This window comes from Indicator indicator, chromosome 2 (genome assembly GCF_027791375.1).
Source record: "Indicator indicator isolate 239-I01 chromosome 2, UM_Iind_1.1, whole genome shotgun sequence".
NCBI lineage: Eukaryota > Metazoa > Chordata > Aves > Piciformes > Indicatoridae > Indicator > Indicator indicator.
Genome location: NC_072011.1, coordinates 6,180,138 through 6,207,731, shown reverse-complemented (window position 1 = coordinate 6,207,731; position 27,594 = coordinate 6,180,138). Strand labels below are relative to the sequence as shown.

The 27,594-nt window shown below is 39.7% G+C and overlaps 1 protein-coding gene across 1 annotated transcript in view; it reads left to right on the top strand.

Moving 5' to 3' along the window:
• Nucleotides 1–1,289: 1,289 nt before the first annotated feature.
• The window catches only part of CEP162 (centrosomal protein 162), a 61,905-nt gene continuing 35,600 nt past the window's right edge, over nt 1,290–27,594 (top strand). Inside the window, exons 1-10 of the mRNA XM_054398300.1 lie at nt 1,290–1,349; nt 7,510–7,648; nt 12,526–12,633; nt 15,555–15,704; nt 19,898–20,050; nt 20,289–20,475; nt 22,218–22,270; nt 25,201–25,304; nt 26,625–26,655; nt 27,031–27,153. Of these exons, the coding sequence (XP_054254275.1) occupies nt 1,290–1,349; nt 7,510–7,648; nt 12,526–12,633; nt 15,555–15,704; nt 19,898–20,050; nt 20,289–20,475; nt 22,218–22,270; nt 25,201–25,304; nt 26,625–26,655; nt 27,031–27,153 (1,108 nt within the window). The remainder of the gene's footprint in view (nt 1,350–7,509; nt 7,649–12,525; nt 12,634–15,554; nt 15,705–19,897; nt 20,051–20,288; nt 20,476–22,217; nt 22,271–25,200; nt 25,305–26,624; nt 26,656–27,030; nt 27,154–27,594) is intronic.

Sequence of the window (27,594 nt, the reverse complement as noted above, 5' to 3'; positions counted from 1 at the left end):
ATATTGTTAGATTTTATAAAACTGTAATTATAAGGTAGACAGAAGTGCAGATAACTTCGGGAGAATCAGTTTGGGTTTCGGGCAAGGCTGGAAACAAGCCTTCCCCTCTTGCTGAAGTATTTGGCACAGCTGGTAAACTGTTAAAGCATCTGATACTTAGCATCTAGTGTTCTCTGATGAAAAAGTATAAAAGGAGACAGGATTATGTGTGTCATGAGAGGTTACATTCTTAATCTTCTTACCATGTTTTCAGAGATATTGTCCAAGAGCTTACATAAGGATATCTTACTGAATTCAAAGGCTGGGCAGTCTGCTATAATATCTTTTTGGTTTTTTGTTTTGGGTTGGTTTTTTTTTTAACTGCCAGAGCCAAAGTGTCGGGTGGTCTATGGATGAATAAGGAGTGAAAGCAGGAAGCAGTTGTCACAACTCACCTGTCAAAATCGATTTACTAGGTAGGTAACAGTCCTGTATAGGGGGAGGGTTCCATAGTGGGGAAGGAGTTTTTTTAATGGTAAAAGCATTTCTGCAAATGTTTAGCCATTTTTATGTTTACATAGCACTTTTCAACCTGGAAGAGGCTTGGTTAGTGTAGTGGTGCTTTCCATATGCAGTTTTGAAGGTAGCCATATGTGTTGAGATGGATGATATATAAAAGCTTTGCTTCATCTTGAGTGTGGGGCATATTTTATACCTGACAGGTCAACACAGACTTTTGGGAATGGGAGGAGGGCAAGTGCCATTTGCTTTGTGTGTCAGGGCAGTTAAAATCAAATGTCTTCCTCTAATCTTCAAAGATTTCCATGTATTTATTGTTCACTGAGTCCCAAGCACAGCAAAAATGATGAAATGAATCTTAAAATGTCAGAGATCTCCAGTTTTGGAAGAAAAATATAGAAATTAATTGAAAGCCCTTAAAATAGATGGTCAGTATTACTGCAGTGGATTCTTGTTTGATCATTGACAAAATGCTTAATTGTGGGTAGCTAAGAGAGCTGCCTTGTGAAGAAATATGTAAAGATGATGAAAATAATTGTATTTATCCCTCAAAGTTTAAATACTGAAATTACTGTTCTGGAAATAAGTGTTTTGATTATAAGGAATTTGGGTAATTCAGGGATGTTTGCATTGATTGTTGTGTTCAGTAAATACTTTTGCTTCTAGCTGACTATGAAAGCAGCGAATCACTAGGCGACCTGTAATTTCAGAAGCTTTTATTTAACTTCTTTTTTTTTTTTATCTTAGTTTTTCAGCTCAGTTGTTTGGAAGGTAACATTCACTCGAAGATTATGGCTCATGGAATTTCAAAAGAAGAATTAGATGAGCAGTTTGAAGAGTTTCTGAAAGAGGTATGTCTCAGAGCAAGGTCACGTCCCTTTTCTCTATTAAAGTACAAGGGGAAAATGGAGTATGAAATGCAACATGCAGCTGTGCTTTTATGACATCATTCACATGGCTGTCCTGTGTATCGGTCTTTGCAAGGTCTTAAGTTGATTGCTAAACTTAATTCATACTATTTTAGCTGTGTTGAAGTTGAGAGAACAGTTTTGTGGTTAAATACTTTGGCACTGCTAGGTTGTATCTTCACAAAGAGCCCTTGCTTGATTTTTGTTTAGCTGGGTACCTTGTGTAGTAGCAGAAGTTCAAAACTGATACATAATTGAAAGCAAGATAAAAAACTTTTCTATGTAGGCTCAAGCTACATATTAAGAATTTTCTTACTTTTTTTTTGTGTGCAATACCTGATTTCACTGAATTCTGTTTCAAAATTCTTATGTTAATCCTAATAAAAAGAAGTATGTTGTAGTGATCAGAAGATTTTAATTTGATTCCTTTTATTCCCCGGGATGCTTGATGATTTTGAGTACTGGCAAAGTCATGCAAGTCTGTGGGTTATGACTTAACAATTATTGGATGTGGTCAAAATCCCCTTACCTCTTTTTTTTTTTTTTTTTTTTTTAATTGCATATAGGCCTCTAATTTCAGAATTTCCCCTCTGGTCTATCAAACACTCAGTATGGTAACACTAGGATATAAATATCACATATATAAGGCTTTAAGTGTAGCTAATGATGGCAGAGAATATTCTTGGAATTGTTTTGATGGTGCTAGAATTTAATTGTGAAAAATGTAGATGCCAGATTCTATAAAAATGGCATTTTCTGCTGGATAATAAAGATCTGTAGTAACCAGAGGCTTCTTTTTCAAGATTTTTGTTTTCCCAGGTAGGTTTGTAAATCTGCCTTGACCATGAAACTTGTGAGTGTTTTTACAGATATAAATAAAACTTCACTGAGCAATAATAAATTGAAAGAATAGAAAAGTAAAATGCCATCTGACAATTAAGATTCACAAATAAATAACTTAAAGGTAGAAGAAATAACTTAAAGGTAGATTCTGGCCTTTAATTTCATTGTGCAATTAAGTTAACTTTCTTGAATTCATTTAAATTGTTTTTAGTAAAAATAGAAAATTAGGCTCTGCATTTCTGTCAGAACTTCTTTACTTACTATTGTTACAAAGGAAGTTGCTCTTGGGAAAACAAAAGGGGTGTATTCTTTGATTTATTTTGCACATCTGTCAAAACTCTGCATATGATTTCTTCTACTATTTTGTTCCTCATTTGACATGCTCTTCTTACTCCTCAGCTATTGCCCACACTGAAATTGCTCAAGTTAGAAAAAAATCCGAATAGCTGTATTGAATTATTCTAAGTGGTATTTAGCATGTGCCAGGAAATGCAGCTTTTAGCAACTCATGTCTTAGTTTGAAAGGATAAAAAACAATTAAAAGTGTAAAGTGTTTAAGCTTTCTTAAATATACTGCAAATCCAGGCATTAAAAATATGCCTTTTTTTTTTTTTTTGATGTTTTGCCAGCTAGGTATTAGAAGTGTATTAGAAGGGGGGTGTGGTTAGTAGGTTGAGAGAGGTTCTCCTCCCCACCTACTCTGCCCTGGTGAGACTGCATCTGGAATATTGTGTCCAGTTCTGAGCCCCTCAGTTCATGAAGGACCTCAGGGAACTGCTTGAAAGAGTCCAGTGCAGAGCCACAAAGATGCTGAGGAGGGTGGAACATCTCCCTTACGAGGAAAGGTTGAGGAGCTGAGTCTCTTTAGCTTGGAGAGGAGGAGACTGAGAGGTGACCTCATTCATGTTTATAAAGATGTAAATGGTGAGTGCCAAGAGGATGGAGCCAGGCTCTGCTCAGTGATGTCCAATGACAGGACAAGGGGCAGTGGGTGCAAGCTGGAGCGTAGAAGGTTCCACATGAACATTAGGAAAAACTTTTCCACTGTGAGGGTGAGAAAACACAGGAACATGCTGCCCAGAGAGGTTGTGGAGTCTGCTTCTTTGGAGATACTCAAAACCTGCCTGGATGCATTCCTATGTCATCTTTTCTAGGTGATCCTGCTCTGGCAGGGGGTTGGACTGGATGATCTTTCAAGGCACTTTCCAACCCCTAACATTCTGTGGCTCTTTGATACAGACCCAAATAACAACATTACCTACTCTCTGCTACTGTATATGCATGAATTTTCTGTTATGTCCCTTTGCTTTTGTTTTGTTGTAAAAAGTGTGCAGCCTTTTAATGTTAAAAGGATGAGAAACTGGTATGCTCTATTGTTTGAAACTGTTGTGCTGGTGATGTTTGTGTTGAGATTTTAATGATGTGGAGTAAAGAGCAAAAACTGTTTCTCAGTTTGAAGAAGATTTAATATTGTTTAAGCAAATCTTTCAGAGAAGAAATGGAGCAGAATGATTTTTTTTTGTTGTTGTTGTTGTTTTTTTCCTTTTTCATTTACACATACTGTTTCCCATGGCATGTTTGCAATTAAAACATATAAAGTGAAAAGAAAGTCTGTGTACACAATTGGATGATGCAGGATGATGAGGATTAAACTAAAGCCTTTTGGCATACGCGCTGGTATTTAAAATCTGTCAGTGAAAAGGATTTTCAAGACTTTTGTCATTATACAGGAGGAAACACAAACGTGTGATAACAATTACTGCATGTAGGGTAGGTCTGCCTGGTTCAGCTTATTCCCAACCCCTTGCCAGACTGGCCTGTCATCATCCATGGTTCTTCCCTTCCTCCTCTATTGTCTATGTGCCTCTGATCCTTCCACTCCTCACCACCAGTATCTTGCTTCAGCATGCTTCCTCTATTGTCACTTTAATTTCCCTTAAGCATCATCTGTCATATTGGTATAGCTCTAGGTTTTCAGCGTTGGCTGTGAAGTTGCCTTGGGACATGCAACCTGAGGAGCTCTTTCTAATTCACAGTGCTTCAATTAATGGCTTTTTTTATGAGGCTTCAAGCAAAGCAGAGTTAGGAAAAAGCCATTGTCTGCTTCTAGTCTTCTAGGCTGACTTTTGTTCTACTTGATATTCATGGACAGCTGAGAAGAAAGACCTTCAGAAGGGAAGGCTATACCATCTTTGTTAGAAAATCTGTAGAATAGAAGCTGGAAGAGTAACACTACACATTAAACCATGTCTGAAGAATGTTTTTAATTGTTATTAAAATCGAATGTATTAAAATATTATTTTGCACTGAAATACAGCTTGGAGTAGACTTATGTCCTGGTTTTGCTGAGACAGAATCACAGGCCAGTCATTTTGAGTGTGCCAGGGCAGCTGACTTGAGTTGGCTCCTTGGTGTATCCTATCTTATAAACATCAAGCTCAGTCTAAAGGGGAAGGTTTGCTTAGGGCAACTGTTCTTGCTCTGTATCCTCTTGACTCTACTCTTCTTCCTGCTCCTCAGGACTGCCTGCCTGTGTATAACTGTGTACTTTATATTGGTATTCAGTTTGCTGTTTCATTTTAACCCATGGGTTTTCTCTCCTTTTCCTGATTCCCCTTCTCCTGTGAAAAAAGATTGAGAGAACTGAGGCTGTTTAGTCTTGAGAAGAGAAGGCTGGGAAGGGGATCTTATTAATATCTATACATAGCTGAAGGGTGAATGTCAGGATGAAGGTGACAGTCTCTTTTCAGTGGTGCCCAGTGATAGCACCGGGAGAAGTGGGTATAAGCTAGAACACAAGAAGTTCCACCTCAACATGAGGAGCAACTTCTTTATGGTGAAGGTGATGGAGTACTGGAACAGGCTGCCCAGAGAGGTTGTGGAGTCTCCTTCTCTGGAGCTTTTCAAAACCCATCTGGATGTGTTCCTGTGTGACCTGCCCTAAGTGATCCTGCTTTGTCAGGGGAGTTGCACTAGACAGTCCCTCTAGAGGTCCCTTCTAATCCCTAACATTCTATGATTCTGTGATTCTTTGCTATAGTTTAGCCCCAGGTAGAGGCTAAACATAGGCTACTTGTTTTATTGAAAAAGCCTCGTTTCATGAAATAATTAGGACAACTGGTCATGAAAGTCAGTGGTTTAGGTCCAAGCCTGTATAACCTGTGTACTTGCTGAAGTTCCTTCAGGTGTGTAGGAAATGGTGAGCTGATTCTGTGCCATGTAGTTGTCCCTGTCCTTAAAACCAACTCTTTTACCTTTTAAGTTGAGATAAAACAACCAACACTGGGGTTTTTTGTGTGTCAGTGTTCTTGAAGTGCTGACAGACTGTTTTATAGAGAAGGAAAAAAATCTGTGCCCCTTAACTGTTACTGAAAACCCATTACTGATCCAACGGGTTAGTGAATTTGTTTATTCATTTTCAAGAGAACTTAAAAATAACAAAAATCTGTAAGTTTCATCATTGAGGCAACAAACAGCTTGAGGAAAAATACACAAATATTTTTTGTGTCTACATCTCTTTCCCAGCTGCTGCAACTTTACTGTCTGCAGTTGACAAGATGGCTCGACATAGAAAGTTTCCAGAACTTGAGAACAACCTGTGGGAGTTTCAGTTTCTTTAGTTACAGTACTCTAAGGAGTACAAGCATCATTTGAAGTTCTGCTTGCAGAGTAGAGGATACTATGAGTCATAAAACAACTATCAAGTGATAGCAGAGCTTGCATCAAGCACCTGTCAGTACTTCTAGCTAGCAGGAGGCAGTCCAACCTTTGGGGACAATGGCACTGGTACTTGTGACTAGTGTAAGGAAGTTGTTATTTATAGGACATTTGTTCTGTGTCATAGAGCTAGCTCAAAGAAATTGCAATACCTTCTGTTGTCTAACAGTTTTATAATTTATTAAAGTGCATTTTATTACAGTGCAAGCCTCAGAGCACTTAAATTTTCTTTCTGAGACAGTATGATAGACATTCAGTTTTCTCAAGTGAAACTGTGAGCTTTAAAGACTATATTGGTCAGATATATTAATAAGAATATTATTTTCTTGATGTTTATTTCTTAAATGGGGTAATTAGTGTTTGATTTATGTATGTTCATGTTAGGCCCATGCAAATTCAAGTGTTAGATATGTAGCAAAGGTAGGATTTATGGTCGTGCTTTTTATGCAGTCGGAATTGGACAGCAGGCTGCACAGGCTTGTTTTATTAAAGCATCCTCTTATGTTTTACATATTAAGTCCCTACAGTCTTGTTGCCTCTAGTATCCTGTTTTTACTATTGCATTTTCTTGGTTTTGTGTGCTACAAAAAGGAAGCTTTTGAAATTTTCCCACATGTCGCATTTAATCTGTGAATTCTTTGTTTCTCATGCTTTATGGTTTATGCTAACTCCATTCACTCTGTTCTTTGAGATGCTTTAGGACAATTTGGTTTCAACAAGTATGGCTAAAAAATCAGATGAGAATAAAATGTATGCCACTCCTTTTTAACCCTACATTTACTGAGTTTAAGCAGAAAGAATAGGTAGCACAAAAGGTTGCAGTGCACTAGCTTAATGAGTGTTTGCTTTTTTCAATGTCTGGATAGCTAATTGTGGCTTTTAGCCTTCTGTAAGCCACAAAGAGCTTTATATAAGGAAACAAGCAGAGATTAGTTTTTAGTTCATGGGGTGTTCATACTGACAGACTTCTTTTCTCCATTGATTTAAGCCATCAGTTAGAAGCAGCAAGAATTAATAAGATGTATGAAAGCTTAAATCACAGAGTTGAGTAGGAATGGTTCTGCATTTCTCCTAACTTCTATGAACACAAAGCATAAAATTATTTTCTGAAATCTGATTTTCTGGGAGCTAGAATGTTTCTTGTGAAGGTCTATTTTTAGAATATCAATAATATTTGTGCAGAAAGCAAAGCCAAGGCAAAACTGTTTCTTCTCTACTTCATTATCTTCAGGGATATCATCAGGATTTTTGTTCTTCTGTGTTATAACTAATAGAGAAAGCTGATGACGCTGTTCATTCAAACATATACTCTATGAAGCAATTTAACTTTCAAACATACCCAAATGCTGGGTTTATTATCATATAGTTTATGAATATAATTATTGTTTCTTACTCAGTTTTGTAATTCATATGCAAAAAAGGCAGCCGGTGTGGGGTAAAGAGAGGCATCTGAACTCAGAAGTCCGGAACTGAACGGCTGAAAGACAGTTTAACAATGGGAAAATATAAAAGCTGTCTCTAATGTTATATGCATTTGACTCAGTCTCTTTCAGATGATTCACTTGGAAATTCAAAGAAAAAATCCAGCATTCTTGAGACACTGGGACAGCCCAGGAAAAAGGAAGCAAAGAAAAAGGATTCAGTGCCATGGTGGATATCTGAGGAGGATTCAAATGACGGTGGTAAATAATGTGGTTTTGCAATTCCTTGGCCACAGGGGGTCAGGATAGTTCTTCTTAGAGGCTTCATTGCAGGTTAAGTTGGTTTCACTTGAGTGCCGTGGAACATTAACATGCAAGTATAAAATCTTAATTGTTTTTTTTTTTTTTAAAGGGATCATATTCAAGCTGTAAGCAAGCTTGCTGCTGTGACTGTTTTCTTTCTTTCTTTTTTTCTGTAGCTTTCTGATTATTAAAATTTGTAAACAGTAAACACATTATAAATTACAAGATAATTCTGAAATGTAAGATGAACTCCAACCTGTATCCTGTACTGGCTTCTTACAGATTTCTGTTTTCAAAAATGGTGAGAAAAAAAGCCCAATTTGTATGTATTCTGCTAATTACAATTCTAATATTGGTTGGGGAAGCACAGAGAAACATCTTTCAACAGCAGCTAATTCCTTGCTAAGAACCATGGCTTAAAGGGAAAAGGGCTTTGAAATGGAGTCAAAGTGCTAGCTCAATATTAACTTGATCACATAGTTCTGGAAGAAAATATATTATTGTTTGCCAGCTTTCCACCTCTAGTTTTCCATTTCTTTGTTGTTTTCTTATTAGGTAGTAAACCCTGTGAGTTAGGTAGTTTCCACAGGATGGAAATCGATGTAGTGATCAGTGGCTTCTTATTTTCATGATTTTTAAAGCTGGAGCCTAACAGAAAGTTCTAGAAATATTTTTTTTTCCCATACAACAGAGTTAAGATAGTGCTGGTAGTCTCCAATTTTAAGCACAGCTCTGTCCTGTCAGTGTTGTCATAGTTAGGAGTCAAATCTTAGCCTTTGTGCCAACACCCAGTAAGTTTTGTCTGGACTGCTTGTTTCTGGCCTTTGAAGATGTGGCTGTAAAACACAGATAGGTAGGTATGAGAGCATTCCTATCAGGTAGTTATGAGAGGTTATGATTTCTTACAGCTTTTCAAAAAATAGAAGGATGAGAGTGTTTCTTGCTGGGCAAAGTGAGAATCATGACCTCGTGTTTCTACATACTATCAAAGAAAAATTTCAGATGACTTTAGAAGTTCAGTGTGCTTCCATGGTTTTTCTGAGATGCTTGAGGCAAAACATAAAGAACTTTCATGCTTCTCATGCTGCTTAAACCAAAACAAACAAACAAACCAACAAACCAAAAACAAAACAGCGGAATAAGTATTTAAAAGGCAGGGTGATTACAAGCTTTAGAGAACAGTGCTTGTGGTTTAAGTTCATTGCAAAGCAGAATCAGAAAAAAATAATGAGATTATGTCAAGGCCAATCACATCCTGGGCTGCATCAAAAGATGCATTGCCAGCAGATCCAGAGAGGTGATTCTGCTACTTTACTCTGCTCTGGTGAGACCTCACCTGGAGTACTGCATCCAGGTCTGGAGCCCTCAATATAGGAAGGACATGGACCTGATGGAGTGGGTCCAGAGGAGGGCCACAAAAATGATCAGGGGTTTGGAGCACCTCTGCTATGAGGACGGGCTGAGGCAGCAGCAGTTCTTCATCCTGGAGAAGAGGAGGCTCTGAGGAGACCTAATAGTGACCTTCCAGTACCTGAAGGGGGCCTACAAGGAGGATGGAGAGAGCCTGTTTACAAAAGGCTGTAGTTATAGGACAAGGGGCAATGGTTTCAAACTAGAGAGGAGTAGATTTAGTATGAATGTTAGGAACAAGTTCTTTACCATGAGGGTGGTGGAACACTGGAATGGGTTGTCTAGGGAGGTGGTTGAGGGCCCATCCCTGGAGATATTCAAGGTGAGCTTGACAGGGGTCTGGGCAACCTGTTCCAGTTGAGGATGTCCCTGTTTAATGCAGAGGGGGTTGGACTGGATGAACTTTAGAGGTCCCTTCCAAACCAAACCATGCTGTGATTCTATGAATTTGTTCCCATCCAAACCAATTCCACTATTTATTTGTTATGTTAAGAATATCTTACCAGCTGTGAACTTTAACTAGAAGATCTATTGTTCTAATCTATTAGAACTGAAACTTGCTTGATCTGCAGTTCACTGACATATAAAATAAAAAAAATTAAAAAGAGTTCTGCTACACTTTTTAAGGTTTTTCCTTTCAAGAAAGAGTTTTCCATTAACAAGAAGACCTTTGGAATGTGTCTTGACAGCATGGAATCCATTTACTTGCAAAAGAACCTAGCATCATACACTTGATGAGGGGCTGGATGTTTTTGGAGGGAGTTGAAAGTATACAGTGCTTTTTGAATCAAAGTTTCAACGTGTCTTGGCAGTTGGACATAATAAAAATGAGAATACAAGAATGTGGGGAAAACATTCTAGATCTGTGCACTGAATTGTTGCCTGAGCACGTTTTTGCCAGCCAAATTATTAGTTTTATTACATCTACACCTCTGTTTGCCTCTCTCTGCATTGAATTCTGCTCTTGTGGGGCATATGCAGTAAGCCACATTCCACCTTGTGCTTAAACATTGCCAAGCAGAGATACCTTTGATTTTTGCTAGAAGGCTTTCCATGTTCTATCTTGTCAAGAATATAGCTCTGTGGCATGAAGCAGAGCTCCTGTTTGTATCATCCCATAAGGAAACAGAAATATTTGTCACACTGGACACTTGCAAATGGTAGCAGTTGTATTAACATAGACCATGATAGATGAGGAACTGTAACACAGAAGCAGTCTGTACTGTGGTGAATGCCATTCTGCCAACTAAAGTCTAGTTTGTAGATTCTCAGAATGGTTTGGGTTGGAAGGGACCTTAAAGATCATCTAGTTCAAACACCCCTGCCATGGGCAGGGACACCTTCCAATACAGCAGGTTGCTCAAGGCCTCATCCAACTTGGCCTTGAACACCTCCAGGGAGGGGGCATCCTCTGGGCAACCTGTTCCAGTGTCTCACCACTCTTACTGTGAAGAATTTCTTCCTAATATCCAGTCTAAATCTACCTTTTTCAAGTTTCAATTCATTCCCTCTTGTCCTATCACTACAAGCCCTTGTCAAAAGTCCCTTCCCAGCTTTCTTGTTGGCCGCCTTCACGTATTGGAAGGCCTTTATAAGGTCTTCATGAAACCTTCTTCATCTTCACTCTGAGACACCCAACTGGAACCTTCTTCGTCTCCAGTGTGAGCAGACCCAACTCTCATAGTGTGTCCCCAGAGGAGAGGTGCTCCAGACCTGTAATCATCTTTGTGACCCTCCTCAGGACCTGCTCCAGCAATTTGATGTCCTTCTTGTCCTGGAGGCACCAGAACTCACAGTGCTCCAGGTGAGGTCCCACAAGAGCAGAGTAGAGGGAGAGGATCACTTCCCTTCTCCTGCTGGTCACACTTCTCTTGACACAGCCCAGAATACAGTTAGCCTTCTGGGCTGCAAGCAACCATTGGCAGCTCATGTTGGGTTTTTCATCCACTGACACCCCCAAGTCCTTCTCCTGAAGACTGCTCATGGCCATTCCTCGCCCAGCCTATATTTGTGCTTGGGATTGCCTTGATCCACATGTAGGGCAACTGCCCTAGTTGAAATTAACTTAAAGAGACCCATTCACAGAGGCCAGCTTGGCCACCTTCAGCATGAACTGACTTTTCCTCTGCAGCTGGAAAAGGAAATAACTTCTGTGTGGCTACAACTGAGACTGATGAACCCCACACATGAAGGGGAATTTGCACAGCTGTGCACAGTGCAAACCATACTGTGATTTTAGTTCATGTAGATGTACTTGAAGTGTTTTAAAGTGACAGGTCAGGTGACTATAAGGAATTCAGTGTGGACAGGCTTGTAGAACTGCTCCCTTTTCCAAGTGTGTGTCTCTGTCTTGAATGCTTCCAAGTACTTTGTCGAGTACAATTTTGCCAGATCTAACATATTTCAGCAGGTGTACAATGTGTAGTGTGCTGCTCAGATCTGTTAATAATGGATGAAGGCACAGCATTGCAACATAAGGTACTGCAGGGGATGACTGAGAAGATCATTTAGATTTGAAGATTTTTGTAGGATTATTAATTAATTGTCCTGTGGGGGAAAAAAATGTTGCTGTGATAATAACAGGTATGGAAATAACCTGACTTTAATTTGTGAAAACTGTGATGTTGGCATGCTTGGAAATCTTGCAGAGATCTTTTTTATTCTTCTAGGCTTGAACCTTCCAGCTGGTTGCAGACAGGACTTTATTAACAGGCTGTCAGCCTCTAGAATTGTTATTCTTGAAGTGTATTGTCATCATGAATCAAACTTATGTAAAGGTATAAATGAAGCCTTCAGCCACAGTTTGGCACTGCATTACAAATAGGTGCTCCAGGCATATGAGGTGATGTGTTTAGGTGACACTGTATAGAAATATTGTGGCACTAATAAAATACAGTCTGCCTAATTGGCTTTAATAATGCATCAAGCTGATAAACTGTTTCCCTTTGAGGTTTTCATTTTGAGTTACTTTGGTTTCTAGAACCTGCTTTATTGATGGCACGCAGAGATGTCTGGAAGACCATATGCTTTACATTTATTTATCTAATTGCCTTTTCTAATGGATCTTGTTATAGAAGTGCCAAGAAATAGGTAAAGATAATAGCTTGTTCTCACTTGGTTTTGTAGATTAATGGAAGCAGTGTAGACTGTGTCTGTTAATTTGACTAAGAAGTACGAAGTGCATTTTAAAATAACCCAACTTGTTATTCTAGGCATGTTTGAACTCTTAGTTGTTCAGCTCTAAAGCAAAATGTGGAAATTATGATTCAAGATGCTGTCTTCCTGATCTGACAGGTTAAAGACTTACCTCTAGCTAATGTCCTTTCTACTTGCTTTTGTGGTTTAAATGATGAAAAGAAATTGGATAATAAGTATTCCTCTCCTGTCTTGCTTGCCTCTCTGTTCTTGCTGTATGTCTTTTCAAGATTTTCAAACCAGATTTGTTAAAATAAAAGAGAAGAAAGTGATGGAAAACCATGCTGAAATAGTGGAAAATAGTAACCAAAAGAGTCCCCATTCAGATTCCCAGTCTGGTATTTGATGAAATATGTTTTGTTCTATACATTCAATGTTAGCCTTGTATTGCTAGTGTATTTCCTATAGAAAGTCCTTTACAGATTGCCCATTAGACCATAGTGTTTTCACAGAGAGCAAGCTGCCACTTACTTCATTTGTCATTTCCAGAGGAATCTAGTAACTGTGTGAACTTTGCTCTGTTGCTGGTAGATCATACATCACTACCTACAGTGATGGCAGACACGCAGGATTGAATGTAAACCAGTGAAGGGGAGGAAATAACTCTGAAAATCTGAACAAAAATGAGTATGTTTAGTGAACAGAAAATCTCTGAACACCTCCTGTATTTCATGCTCAAGAAATAGGAATATTCCTTATTCTACCTTTTTAATGTCAAAGGCTACAGTCAGATGAGTGTTCTAACTGTGTTCCACTGAAGTGATTCTTTTCCCTCTTCCTGTGGGCTGCTCTGTGTGCTGCCTCAGGACTGGAAACAGTGCAGGTGGTGTAATGACAAACTAAATTGTTTAATCTGCAGAATTACCTTAGTCAATGTAACTTCAGACTCAACCTTTCATGTGAAAAGACTTTTTATGCTGTCTTAAGAGGTACTCCAGATGATAATTAAGATCTGTGAAATACTTTTATCAATGGCAATAGCAATTAGCTTGTATGAGCTGTTTTAAATGTGGCTTTGGTGTTAAATTCAGGCAGATAAATAATATTTTAGAGAGCTACGACAAAGAAATACTTGGCAGCTGGGCTTTAGATCATGTTGGTGATCTGCTATGTAGCTTATAGAATATTTCCCTCTTTTAACTTTCTAGAGAGTATATCATGTCCTCTTTCCATACACTTCATTTGCATAGAATAGCTACAAAGCATCTTGATCTGGGAAATAAACACTAACCCCAAATCTGTTTCTCAAATTAGGCTTCATATTTGAAATATTAGCAATAGGAGGGACCTTCAAATTACTTAGTTACTTCAAATTACTGTTTTAAAAGTGTTTGCATTATTTACAAGGGGAGTTATGCTGCAGGACTTCTAGTTTCCCAGTAAATGTGGGAGAATGTAAATCTAGAGAAGTGATGCCTCACTAGCAGACTCGGACATCAGTTGAGGGAATAAAGAACCTTTGCATTTTATCAGAACGAATTTCAGACCAGAATGGATTTCCTTTTTTTGGCACTGCACCTGCCACATAGTCAGCAGTTTCCTTTAGTCATCTTGGATGTTTCCAGGTTGTGTTAGATTCTTGTCACATATACCTTGTTTCTAGACAGCAAATCCCCTGGGCCTGATCCTCTAGGCTATTCTTGCTCTCTCATATGTCAGAGTAAATTCAAAAGACCTCTAGATAAGAGGGGTTCTTTTTCTGAATTAGAAAAGTCTAATGCAATTCATCTGGCTAGCCTGAGGTATATAGTGTGTCATGTGACTATCACACAGAGTTGTCAGGGTTGGAAGGGACCTCAAGGATCATCTAGTTTCAACCCCCCTGCCATGGCCAGGGACACTTTCCAACTAGATCAGGTTGCCCAGAACCACATCCAGCCTGGCCTTAAAAACTTCCAGGGATGAGGCTTCCACCACCTTGCAGGGCAACCTATTCCAGTGTCTCACCACCCTCATGGGGAAGAACTTCTTCCTAACATCCAATCTGAATCTCCCCACTTCTAGTTTTGCTCCATTCCCCCTAGTCCTGTTCCAGTGCCATCATTTAAGTATGGTGAGAGAGAGCACAGGTTTCACTTAGGTATTGTTATTTAAAACTTCTGCTAATGTGAATAAAGACATTTGGGTTTATTTGCTGCTAGGTAGGCTCCCACAAGTGTTAGAGCAGACAGTGATAAAGACAACAGTAATTCTGTTTGTGAAAGTAAACATGAAGTTTAATAAGGACAAGTGCATAGTCATGCATCTGGAAAGGAATAACACCAGGCACCAGTACAGATTAGGAGTCATCCTGCTGGAAAGCAGCCCTATGGAGAAAGACCTTGGAGTCCTAGTGGACAGCAAGTTCTGCATGGGACAGCAACGTGCCCTTGTGGCCAAAAGAGCCAACAGCATCCTGAGGTGCATTAAGAAAACTGTGTCCAGCACGGCTAGGGAAGTTCTCCTACCCCTCTATTCTGTCCTGGTGAGGCCACACCTGGAATACTGCATCCAGTTTTGGGTTTCAAAATTCAAGAGAGACAGGGATCTGCTCAAGAGAGTCCAATGGAGAGCTACGAGGATGATTGCAGGACTTGAACATCTCTCTCAGAGTTCTAGGGCTGTTTAGTCCTGAGGAGAGAAGGCTGAGAAGAGATTTTATTAATCTATATAGTCTATAAATATCTGAGGTGTGTTAAAGATGAAGGTGCCAGTCTTTTCTTGGTGGTGCCCAGTGAAGGAACAATGGGTGTAAGCTAGAACACAGGAGGTTCCACCTCAACACGAGGAGACACTTCTTCATGGTAAGGGTGACAGAGCACTGGAACAGGCTGCCCAGTAAGGTTATGAAGTCTCCTTCTCTGGAGATTTTCAAACCCTACCTGCCCACCTGCCCTGCTTTGGCAGGGAAGTTAGACTTGACCTCTGAAGGTCCCTTCCAACCCCTACTATTCTGTGATATTTATGTACCTGTATTTCTCAGCTTTTCTTTGACAGATCTAGATGCTTTCTTTCAATGCTTGTAGTACAAAACTACTTCTATTGTTGCAGTAGTTTTGCTAGTTTTCTTTGTTTTCAGGTAGTATACTGAGCTTCTAGAACAGTGTATTTGAATGTAATTTTTAGTTATAGCCAGAAAACTATAGATAATCAAATCTGCAAGAAAATGAACTGCATTACTTTTTCACAAGAGTCAACCTGAATTCTCACTTTCTAATTTTCTCTTTATTCCCTGTCCTTTATGTATAAACATTTATAAATGTTTATGTACACTTAAAAGTAGTTCCCCCTAAACCATCTTCCAGTGCATCTCACAGCAAGGCTTTGTCTAAATTCAAAATGCTTGAAAAATTTCATAAGGACAAGAAAGATTCATACTTAAACAAAGAAGAAGGAAGCCTCACTTCTGACAGTCAAGACAATTCTGAGGGTAATAAACTTACTGTATTTTATATGATATTAAAAAGGTTAAATGGTTCCATTCTGACAGTTCTGGTCAGATTTAAGGAGAAAAGAAGTTACCTTTTTAAATAGATGTTTGTCTTCCTCTGAAGGTTTGGATCCTTTCTATTTTTGTTTTTAAACTTTTCTCTGCAAGTGTGATGGTTAATAGAAAGCATCTCTCGTTTGTCTAGTGGCCAGCCCAGCACTAACCCTTGGCAGAAGTGCAGCTCAACTTCTTATTTTAATTAATTTCAAAAGGCAGGCCTTAAATACTGTATGTTGTTAGCCTTACAAAATACTGCACATGAAGGTATGGGTAGGAAAATCTTTGGGAGTTCAAGAAAGTTGCTGCTTCAAGAAGTTATTATGAGAAGTAACAAATACACCCCTACACCACCCCCACCCAAAAAAAAAAAAATAAAAAAAAAAAGAAAAAAGTCCAGCAGAAATCAGGACTGTTCAAACATCAAAAAACCACACAAAAAACCAACAAGAAAATCCCCCAACAACAAAAACAAACAACCCCCCCCAACAAAACAAAGTATCCCCCCCCCCCAAACCACCCCAACCAACCAAAAAAACACAGTGAAAAAAGGCTTTGAACTCCATGTTATTATTTTTAGCAAATTTGGTAGGTTTCTCAGAATTCAGATTGTGTAGATCAGGTAAAAAAAGACATTCGTTAGCATTGGTAGTATCCCCTGTAATCTGGGGCCGTAGGAATTGGGAGTAGCTGAGTTGCAGAACCAGTGTTTGCTTTTCACATTATAATGGGAAGTGGTTTTTTAAACCTCTGGTGTGGTTTGAACTGGCAAAATAATCCAGAAAATATTAGATAGCTTGCATAAATCCTATGAAACCCTCAAGATTCAGACAGATAAGGAAGGGTCACAAAACCCAAAGGTGATAGAACAAGAGGAAATGGCCTGAAATTGTGCTAGGGGATGTTTAGATTGGATATTAGGAAAAATTTCAGGCACTGGAATAGCTCATCCAGGGAGGTGGTGGAGTCACTGTTCCTGGAAACATGTGGACATGGCACGTCGGGACATGGTTTAATGTCTGTGGTGGTCTTAGGCCGATGGTTGGACTCAATCTTAAAGGTCTTTTCCAACCAGAACAATTCTGTGATTCTAAGTTTGTCAAAATTTATTGAATTTCAGATGATTTTTCAATAAAAAAATTCAATAAAATTTAATAGAATTTTAATAGAATTTTGTTCTAATTATCTGTTTTCTGAAGGATATTCCCATCTCCTTTCATGCAGATCTTACCAGGAGGGCAGTGACAGTTTATCTTTGATTCTGCTAACATACAATCAGTGAAAAAATAGTGTTGGAGATCTGATGAGATTTTGGCTAATCTAAAACTCTGCAAAAAGTTTGTGACTCTGCAGCATAATAAATTTCTGTTTTCTGTCTTGATAACTAGAACAGAGTTCCATCTGGGTAAACTAGTGCATTTAGCTACCACAGAAAGGGACTATTTGTCCTTCTTGATTTCTCTTTGTCACTTTGAGCTTTCCATTTTATATTCTTCAAAGTAGAAGCAAAATGTTTGTATTTAGGCATTAACTTTGTGCACATCTGGATCTTGACTTGTAGTCTGGCATGTATATTTTTGCATGCAAGGCAATTCTGTCAGAGCTGTATTTCAAGGATAGAGTGGAAGTTGGATACAGGAATGTGAAAGTAATTTCCAGGACATAGAATCTTATGCGCTTAGCCTCCCAATAAAATGTGCAAGGGGACTTTGTGATTGAAATTAAAAACCAACCCTACTCTGCTGCTTAACAGAGAGAAGTTTATAATCAGAATGCACTAAGGGCTGCCCAATAGGAAAGGAAAAGGTGTTCAGACTCTTAGTTGTTTTCCTCACCCTGGGTACGTTTTCAGTACTGAAGGGAGAGGATTCTCCGTTGTCATGATATAGGCAAGTGTGGCCTTTCTCAAAAGGGACTTGTCTGGACCTGTGTAGATGACAGTAACAGCCCAGAGCTGGAGCACTTGATCAGCATTTGGAAGACTGGTTTAGTGTTCTTGATCTGAAAGGTTATTGATGTGTTCGTCTCCTGCAGTCTCCTGCCTGCAGGAAATGAATTGTCATTGTCTTCACCACTCCTCATCAGTTCAGTACAGGAGTACAGCTGCAGTCTAAACATTATTTGACCAGACAGAACAAAGAAATCTGAGTTTATTTTACCAGCTGGACTTTCACGTTTGAAAAAATGGAAGTGGTTTCTGTTTCCTTCTTTGAGAACTGTTAAATCATTTCATATTCCATTAGGTAAAATGCTTAAGCAGGTTTTCTCTGAGCCCTTCTTCTAAGAGACCTGAAGAATCTAGGATTAGATGTCTGTGTTTTAGGGGTGGGCTGAAGGGACTTGGTGTTGCTTTTTTAAATTAGTAATGCAATATTTGAGGCATAGTTTTCTGTAAGAAAGGAGATATGGCATTGCTCTGTCTCAGAGCAGAATTCAGACAAGGTTGATAAGGTGATGTTGAACCATCACAACAATGAAATTATAGCAAGAAAAGCAACAATGTGTTATATTTGAAAAAACAGAATTGAAGGATGAGGTGTTCATCAGTGACCTTTAAAAAAATTTGGTTACTGGTTTTTTTTTTCCTTAAAGCATTTAGTTTCCAACAAGTGAATCATAGATTCAATTTATTTTTTTGTTTGTTTCCTTAAAGCATTTAATTTGCAACAAATGAAATACAGCTTCTAGGCCAATGGGTATTATTTTCAAAACTCTGTGGTGCTTTCTCTGGGTTAGTAGAGCAAACAAAATGGAGAGAGCAACAACAAAAAAGTTAAGAGAGTGGTGGTGAATGGTGCCACGTCCAGTTGGCGGCCAGTCACTAGTGGTGTCCCCCAGGGATCAGTGCTGGGCCCCATCCTGTTCAATATCTTTATTGATGATCTGGACAAGGGAATCGAGTCCATCATCAGTAAATTTACAGATGACACCAAGCTGGGAGCAGGTGTTGATCTGTTAGAGGGGTAGGAGGGCACTGCAGAGGGACCTGGACAGGCTGGATGGGTAGGCAGAGGCCAATGGGATGAGGTTTAACAAGGCTAAGTGCAGGGTTCTACACTTTGGCCACAACAACCCCATGCAGCACTACAGGCTGGGGACAGAGTGGCTGAAGAGAAGCCAGGCAGAGAGGGACCTGGGGGTGCTGGTTGACAGCAGCTGAACATGAGCCAGCAGTGTGCCCGGGTGGCCAGGAGAGCCAATGGCATCCTGGCCTGGATCAGGAATAGTGTGGCCAGCAGGACAAGGGAGGTTATTCTGCCCTGTGCTCAGCACTGGTCAGGCCACACCTTGAGTACTGTGTCCAGTTCTGGGCTCCTCAATTCAAGAGAGATGTTGAGGTACTGGAACCTGTCCAGAGAAGGGCAACAAAGCTGGTGAGGGGTCTGGAACACAAACCCTATGAGGAATGACTGAGGGAGCTGGGGGTGTTTAGCCTGGAGAAGAGGAGGCTCAGGGGGAGACCTCATTGCTGTCTACAACTACCTGAAGGGAGGTTGTAGCCAGGTGGGGGTTGGTCTCTTCTCCCAGGCAACCAGCACCAGAACAAGAGGACACAGTCTCAAGTTGTGCCAGGGGAAGTTATAGGCTGGATATTAGGAGGAAGTTCTTCCCAGAAAGAGAGATTGGCCATTGGAATGTGCTGCCCAGGGAGGTGGTAGAGTCACCAACCCTGGAGATGTTCAAGAGAAGACTGAATGAGGCACTTGGTGCTGTGGTCTAGCTGATTGGATAGGGCTGGGTGATTGGTTGGACTGGATGATCTTGGAGGTCTCTTCCAATCTGGTTGATTCTATGATTCTATGAATTTCTGAATGGGGTTTGTGTATGTGACTGTTTTCCATGAGTAATGTTAGAGTAAGTCAGGTTTTACAGTGGTTGTGTTTGCTGAACTTTGGGTCTGTTTGCAAATGTGAAGGATAAGAAGATAGTGTATATGATAGCCTAATTAACTCTAATTAAAGAAGATTTATATATCTCATAGTAGAAGTTAGATGAATGTAATTTGTGAGACTGTGTATCTTTGCAGTTGTAACACAAGACTAAAATTAGTGGTTCTGTTAGGTAACTAAAAGACTGAAGTGTCTTTTAAAATAGCTTTTAGATGATAGTCATGAACATTGCAACTTTTTTCCTAGGAATGCTTGGAGCCAGTAGAAGTTTTGTCAAGGTACAGAACACCTCACAGGCACTGGGAGAAAATGATGACAATATGCATGTGGAGAAGATGCTGCTTCAGAAAAGTAATGAGGGTGATGTCTCCTTAAGTAGAGACAGTCTGGAGACAAATGGTGAGAGCCAAGAGCACAACTGTTGCATGAAGTTAGCTAGATCTAAAGCAGTTTGTTTCATTGCAAGCTGGGATTCTTCTGTCAGCATGCTCTGGTGGACTGAAGGGTTGTGGTGCTAAGTTTGCAGTGATTTGGTGCCATAAATATTTTATGAGTCTGTCAGTAGGTGATAAGTGTTACGACTGTTCTATGTGGACATGCAGCACAGACACAGTTTATTCTTTGTTTTGAAATTTAGATTCAGTGTTAGCTTCTGGGCCTAATCAAAGTGTTGTGGGAGCTGGATTGGATACCTTGGAAGAAGAAGAAGAAAAGGAGATCTTCTTTGCCAAGCTGGAACAAGAAGCTTCCTCTACTATTGATTATGCAAGATTAAATGAGGAGCTGGATGCCAACGATTCTGCCGTACTAGCACAACTCATACGGTAACTTAGAGGAAGTAAAAGCTGTGGGTTATATTGGTGGGCACATGTAACTTGGGTATGGCCACTGAGACTTTTGTGGGCCAGATCCTATCATAGAATCATAGAACATTAGGGGTTGGAAGGGACCTCCAGAGATCAAGCCCAACCCCCTGTCAAAGCAGGATCACCCAGGGTAGTCAGCACAAGAATACATCCAGGCAGGTTTTGAATGTGTCCAGAGAAAGAGACTCCACAACCCCCCTGGGCAGCCTGTTCCAGGGCTCTGTCACCCTCACTGCAAAGAAGTTTCTCCTCATGTTGAGGTGAAACCTTCTATGTTCAAGTTTGTATCCATTGTTCCTTGTCTTGTTACTGTGCACCACTGAAAAGAGCCTGGCCCCCTCCACTTGACACCCACCCCTCAGATGATTATAGACATTGATCAGCTCCCCTCTCAGTCTTCTCAAGACTAAACAGCCCCAGGACTCTGTGTGATTTCAGTCAGATTTTTGTTTGTTGTGGTTTGGGTTGTTGGGTGTTTTTGTTGGTTTTGGTTTTTTTTTTTTAAGACAAGGACAGAAAGTAGCTTAATAAAGGTGTAAGACAAGAAAATGAGTTGGTGATAAGTGGCTATAGCTGCACAGTCTTGTGCATAACTCCATAGTAACAAGTCAATTTAAAATCCTTAGTAACTAAATAAAGAGTTAATGACTACTAATAGGAAGAAAGTAAGTAAGGAAATATTTTGTGTCCCCTTAGATGTGATGTTACAAATGAGTCTAGAGGAAAGATACAAAGCTTTCATAGACTGGGGCAACCCATCAGTTACGTACAAATAGGTTCCAAGATAGAGAAATAGAGGATGGGGCAATACAGACTGCAAAAGAAACTTACTGTATGAAAAGAATGTGAGGAGCAGAGTTCTGGAGAGTTTTGGTTAAGGAGGAAACTTTAATATTACAGGAAAAGTGCAAAGAAAGGTGAGATTTGTATCACAGAATGTTAGGGGTTAGAAGGGACCTCTAAAGATCATCCCATCCAACCCCCCTGCCAGAGCAGGATCACCTAGACCAGATCACACAGGAACACATCCAGGTGGGTTTTGAATATCTCCAGAGAGGAAGACTCCACAACTCCCCTGGGCAGCCTGTTCCAGTGTTCCATCACCCTCACAGTGAAAAATATTTTCCTCATCTTTCCGTGGAACCTCCTATGCCTCGACTTCCACCCATTGCCCCTTGTCCTGTCATTGGGCATCACTGAGCAGAGCCTGGCTCCATCCTCTTAGCACTCACCCTTTACATGAGGTCACCCTTCAGTCTCCTCTTCTCCAAGCTAAAGAGCCCCAGCTCCCTCAGTCTCTCCTCATAAGGAAGATGTTCCATTCCATTAATCTTGTGGCTCTGCACTGGACTCTCTCAATCATACATTTTTGTTAATGCAGAATGAGAAGGGCAGCACAGGAAGCACACCTGACAGTAAACATTTCTTCCAGAAGATAAGGTAGATGTTAGAGGGAATGCAGAGAGGGAGTGGTTTTTAAGGGTTAGATTGCAAATTTTAAGTATGGGCAGTTTGAAAACCTTAAATATATATTTTAATAATTGCTGACACTTGTCTGCCTCTCTTAGCTATGATTTGATACAACTGACAAATTCTGATTTGTAATTTTAATTGTAAGAGGTATCAAAGTTTGGAGTAAGAAAAAATAATACCTATTTGCTGTCCAAGAAAAGAGTAAAAATTTCATTTTTGTTCCTCAGAAATGAAGAAACTGAAAAAGGAGGAGGAGAACCTGCACATGAAGAAAAATCTGGTAGTATCATCTTTCTAAATCTTTCTGATTTTCTTTTTCCTGTGTGCAATAAAAATTGTGTGAACCTCATTAAAGAGGACAGAAATGAAAGCTGTGGATTAGTGTTCCGGTTCAAATGCAGGGTCTTCAGAAAATGTCATAGCAGGGTGTCAGAGGTTAGCATAAGGCCTTGATGTTTGCAGTAGGATGTCCTTTAAAGGTCTGGAAGGAGAAAACTGTACTGTCTTGTAGCTGTTTCTATACTCTGTATTGCCTTGGTCAAAAAACTTGACTCTGAGTTTCAGATTCACAAGGCAGTCCAACATCCTCACTGAACTTTGTTGTTCTGAGTAATATATACACCAATGGACTTCTTGTTGTCTTATCACCTTGACTGTTGTGAGTAAAGCTTACATCAGGCTTCCTTTAGGCTGCCTTTGCATTATGACTCTGCAGTGGTTATTCAGACAGAGGACACTGGAACAGTGCTGCCCAGGGTGGTCATGGAGTCTCCCTCTCTGGAGATACTCAAAACCCACCTGGATGTGTTCCTGTGTGATCTGCTCTAGGTGATCCTGCTCTGGCAGGGGGGTTGGACTGGATGATCTTTCAAGGTCCCTTCCAGCCCCTAACATTCTGTGATTTTCTTCAGTGGTTTACTTTTGTGTCTATCTTTTTAAAGTGGATTTTAAATCTACTGTGACCTAAAAGACAAACAGAAAAGAAAAAGCAAGCAAACACAGCCCCAAACCAACAACCACCCAACCAAACCCAACTATCAATCAAAAAATGTAGGAAAAATGACCCTGGGGTTGAAGTATATCTTAAGGCACTGGAGTAACTCAAACACTGTCACCTGTATTTCTGTACTATCTTTTCATGCCTGAGTTTAGTCTCTCTGATCTACAGTATTCCTCTTACCTGATTTATTTTTTTTTCCCCAAAAAAATTTCCATGTCACATTCCTTTCATCTTACCTTTCACTTATGTCTCTATTTCACTTTTTATTAATAGCATAGGATAGTGTGTTCCTCCAATTTAATTGACAGATTGTATTTTCAGTTTTATATATATATGTATATGTAACTGAACTCCTGAGTCTGAAGTCCTGTTGGCAGCCTTGAATTTCCTAAACCTAAAGAGGCTGTATCTGTAAACCTTAATCACAGGAAATCTTTTCTCCTTGAAAGCTTGGTTACCCTGTAGACTACAACAGATCATGATAGTTATAGGGGAAATGCTAAAACAAATTTGTAGCCTTTTTCCTAGCAAAAGGGTTGAAATTACCCAATAGTTACTGTCAGTTTGATAAAATTGACACTTTTGACTTTTAGAAAACCATTTTCATGGAATACCTGGAATGACTCAATTGTCTTGTGAATGGTTTGATTTAGTCTTTGTCAAACTGCAATTTAATGAAATGGCAAATGAAATCACAGGATCACAGGATGTTAGGGGTTGGAATGGACCTCTGGAGATCTTCAAGTCCAACCTCCCAGCCAGAGCAGGACCATACAATCTAGCTCAGGTCACACAGGAATACATCCAGATGGGTCTTGAAAGCCTCCAGACCAGGAGATTCCACAACCTCTCTGGGCAGCCTGTTCCAGTGCTCTGTGACCCTTACAGTAAATAAGTTCTTCCTCATGCTGAGGTGGAACTTCCTGTGCTGTAGTTTACTTCCATTGCCCCTTGTCCTATCATAGGGCACAGGTGGGAAGAGCCTGTCCCCTCCTTCTTGACACCTGGCCCTCATGTATTTATAGACATTTATTTGTTTATTTATTCTCAGTCTTTTCCTCTCCAGACTAAACAGCCCCAGGTCTTTCAGCCTTTCTTCATAATGCAGTGCTCCAGTCCCTTAATTGTGCTTGTAGATCCCTGTCCCTCTTGAACTGGGGAGCCCAAAACTGGATGCAGTATTCCAGGTGAGGTCTCACCAGGGCAAGGTAGAAGGGGAGGAGAACCTCTCTCGATCTGCTGGACACACCAGGATCCCCTTGGCCTTCTTGGCCACAAGGGCACTTTGCTTTCCCATGAATAACTTGTTATCCACCAGGACTCCCAGGTCCTTCTCCAGGGGGCTGCTCTCCAGCAGATCACCTCCTAACCTGTACTGGTGCAATTTATTATTCCTTCCCAAATAGTGGAAGATATGTTGGCAGGAATAGTAAAAGCACTTTGTATGTCTTAAATCAGTGTGAGAAAGCTGCTCTCAGCTGATCAGACTTCTCATGGTCCAAAACCAAAGAGAATGCTGAAGTAGTGACCCTTCAGAGGGTAGTTTTTACATTTGAGTTAAGACTGTGGCAGTTGTGTTGGTGACAAAATACAGAAAGAGCACATAATAAACCAGTGTTTTGAAGTGCTTCTAGATTTAATTGTTAGAGGTAATGCAGATACTGAAGCCTTGTAACCAGGGAAGCTGAGCAAGAGAGGTAAGGCAACAGAGTGCCAGAACTTATGGAACTACCGAGGGAACTGAAGGAAAAGCATTTGGCTTGATTGTAAAATTGATTTTTCTGACACACTTACGGTTTTAAGTAATGCTCACTTTTTTGAGAGTGGGTTTTGGGCCACCAAATCAGGTCTGAGGAAGCAGAACTGAAGATTCTGAGCCTAAAATCTGTTGGGGTTGTCAAGGTGGATGGAGAGTTCTTTGTCTAGTGGGGGAGAATTGCATCATTTCACCCTTAAGGGAGAGCAAGCGATGCAATAAAAGGGGTCATTTTAAGTACACCTTGGGGATGCAGAGATAAAGTATATCTGATCATGAGACAAACTTCATCTGAATTTAGAGATGCTATGTGTGGTTTAGTAGTTTTAGTACCACACTTGGTCTCTGTTGCCTTTGTAAAAGGAATGATTCTTAGATGGGAGAAAAGGAATTACTTTCCCTTATTGTTTCATCTCCCTGGAATATTTGCTCTGATGTTTATTTTACTCTTCAGGCAGCTACAGTGAAGATTTTGAAGAAGAAACAGATTCTAATCCTGCCTCCAAAACTGAGGGAAGTCAGATGAATCAAACTGTTGATTTAAGTCCTCAAGAACAGGTATAACTTATCAAATGTTTGTATCACTTGCATGAATTGCAAAAGCTCTGCAGCGTATACTTTAAATATAGTAAACTTTTGTATGATATGTACTGTCTAAAAAAGAAGAAGAATATCACAATGTTAGGGGCTGGAAGGGACCTCTAAAGATCATCCAGTCCAACCCCCCTGCCACAGCAGGATCACCTAGACCAGGTCACACAGGAACACATCTGGGTGAGTTTTGAATATCTCCAGAGAGGGAGACTCCACAACCCCCCTGGGCAGCCTGTTCCAGTGTTCTGTCACCCTCAGTGAAAAAATTCCCATGCCTAAACTTCTACCCATTGCACCTTGTCCTGTCAGTGGGCATAACTGAGAAGAGTCTCACTCCATCCTCTTGGCACTCACCCTTTACGTATTTATAAACATTAATGAGGTCACTTCCTCTCCAAGCTAAAGAGCCCCAGCTCCCTCAGTCTCTCCTCATAATATAGTGGTCCTGGGATTATATAGTTCCATTAAGGATACACACTCTCCTGTAATAAATCATTGAAAGGATTAAGCTCTTTACCTGGATTCCTTCTCACACCTGCTTTGAATAAAAAACTGTGGATGGGAGTGCACAAATGATGAGCTCTGCTTGGAGCCTCAGCCTCAGGAAGGTGCAGTGAATGGCTGTTAAGGAGGGGCCTACACCAGCAAGGGGTACAGGCTGAGGGGAAGTAGTTCTGTATAGAGAAGCAGTTTGGACAGAGGACTCAAACTCTATGCTGTGTGAGCTTTGGGAGTATTACTTTTGACTGGCTCAGGTCTTTTGATGTAGAGCATGTGTGGCTGGAGCACGTTTTGATTTTTTTTTTCTTTTTTTTTTTTTACAAAAGGAGCCTATAGGGCACCATGTGTTCATCTATAAAAGAGAAATCAGTTTCTTTTAATTATTTTAAAGTAATTTTATTAGAATAGTATTTCCAATAAATGTTTGAAAAGAACAAATGGGATTGGAGTGTAATCTACTTACTGCTGCATCATTTTCTTTTCTCCAAGTACAACATAAAAGAAACAGGAAGGTACAAAAATATTATTTCATTTCTGTGTGGAGTGGCATTTAGGTACCCTAGTCACTTGAGAGGGTTTATAGGCTACAGGATCTTGAGGACATTTTGACATCCCAAGGAGAGTTTTAGAGAAGTGCATATTCTTGGAACATGAAGAACTGCTTAGTTCTATGTTTGAAGAATTCTTCTTAGATTTTGGACAAATTTTTAATGTTTGTCCAGATTTTATTTATTTTTTTTTCCTGACATTCAAAAAATATTTTTTTATCTTTATTTTTGTTAGGAAGAAGCAAATACTGGCATGCTGGCTAAAGGTAAAATAAACTTTGATCAGTGGGATAATACTATATGGAATATTTGTAAAAGTTTCTTACCTTATTTTTACTGTTTTGATGTTTTATCACCTGATTTTACTGTGTTCTACTGAAAGTCTGTTGAACTCAAAATGGTTAAAAATTAATCTCTGTGTTCATCAATGTAATTTAATTTTACTGTATCTAGTTACTACTCAGATTTTGATGCTTGCAAACAGTTAATCCCTTTACCGTTAGTAGCTTTAGAATGTTCTGGATAGCATTTTTTGCATGTTTAGTACATCAAGACAAGCTTTGGTATACCTCTAATCCCAGCACAGACAGAGTGGAAATAAGAGTGGTGTTTTCTTTTAACATTTGTCTTCTTGGTTTTAGTTCTATTACTTGATTCACAAGAATCAGCTACAGAACTTCAAAAGGCCATTGAGACATCAAATGTAGTTCTGGGTGAACGTCATCTGCCTGAAGAAGTGAGTGAAGCTGAAATAAATGAAGCAGGTAAAGGTTGCTGAAAACCAAACCAAACAGACAACAACCACAGCAAAACAAACACAACACTAAAGAAGAAAAACACCAAAACAAACCAAACAAACCAAACCCAAAAAAAACCAGAAAACCAAACCAAAGAAAAACAAAACCAACCAAAAAATAATAACACAAAACCACACACACCAAAAAAAACCTCCAAGTGAAACAAACAAAACACCACTCAAGCAGACAAAAACCCTTCAACAAACCAACCCCACACAAACCCAACAATACTCAAACCATGGAATCTTACTTTAGGTGGCTTGATGTCTTTGTTCACAGGTTAACAGTGAACAAGAAGCCCTTGGCTTTTAGTAACAGGTCTTGAGATCTTTCTTCCTCCTTTCACGAAAAAGTAATATTTCTGCTAAAAAGACACTTTTTTACACTAGGCTATTGTAAAGGTGCTTT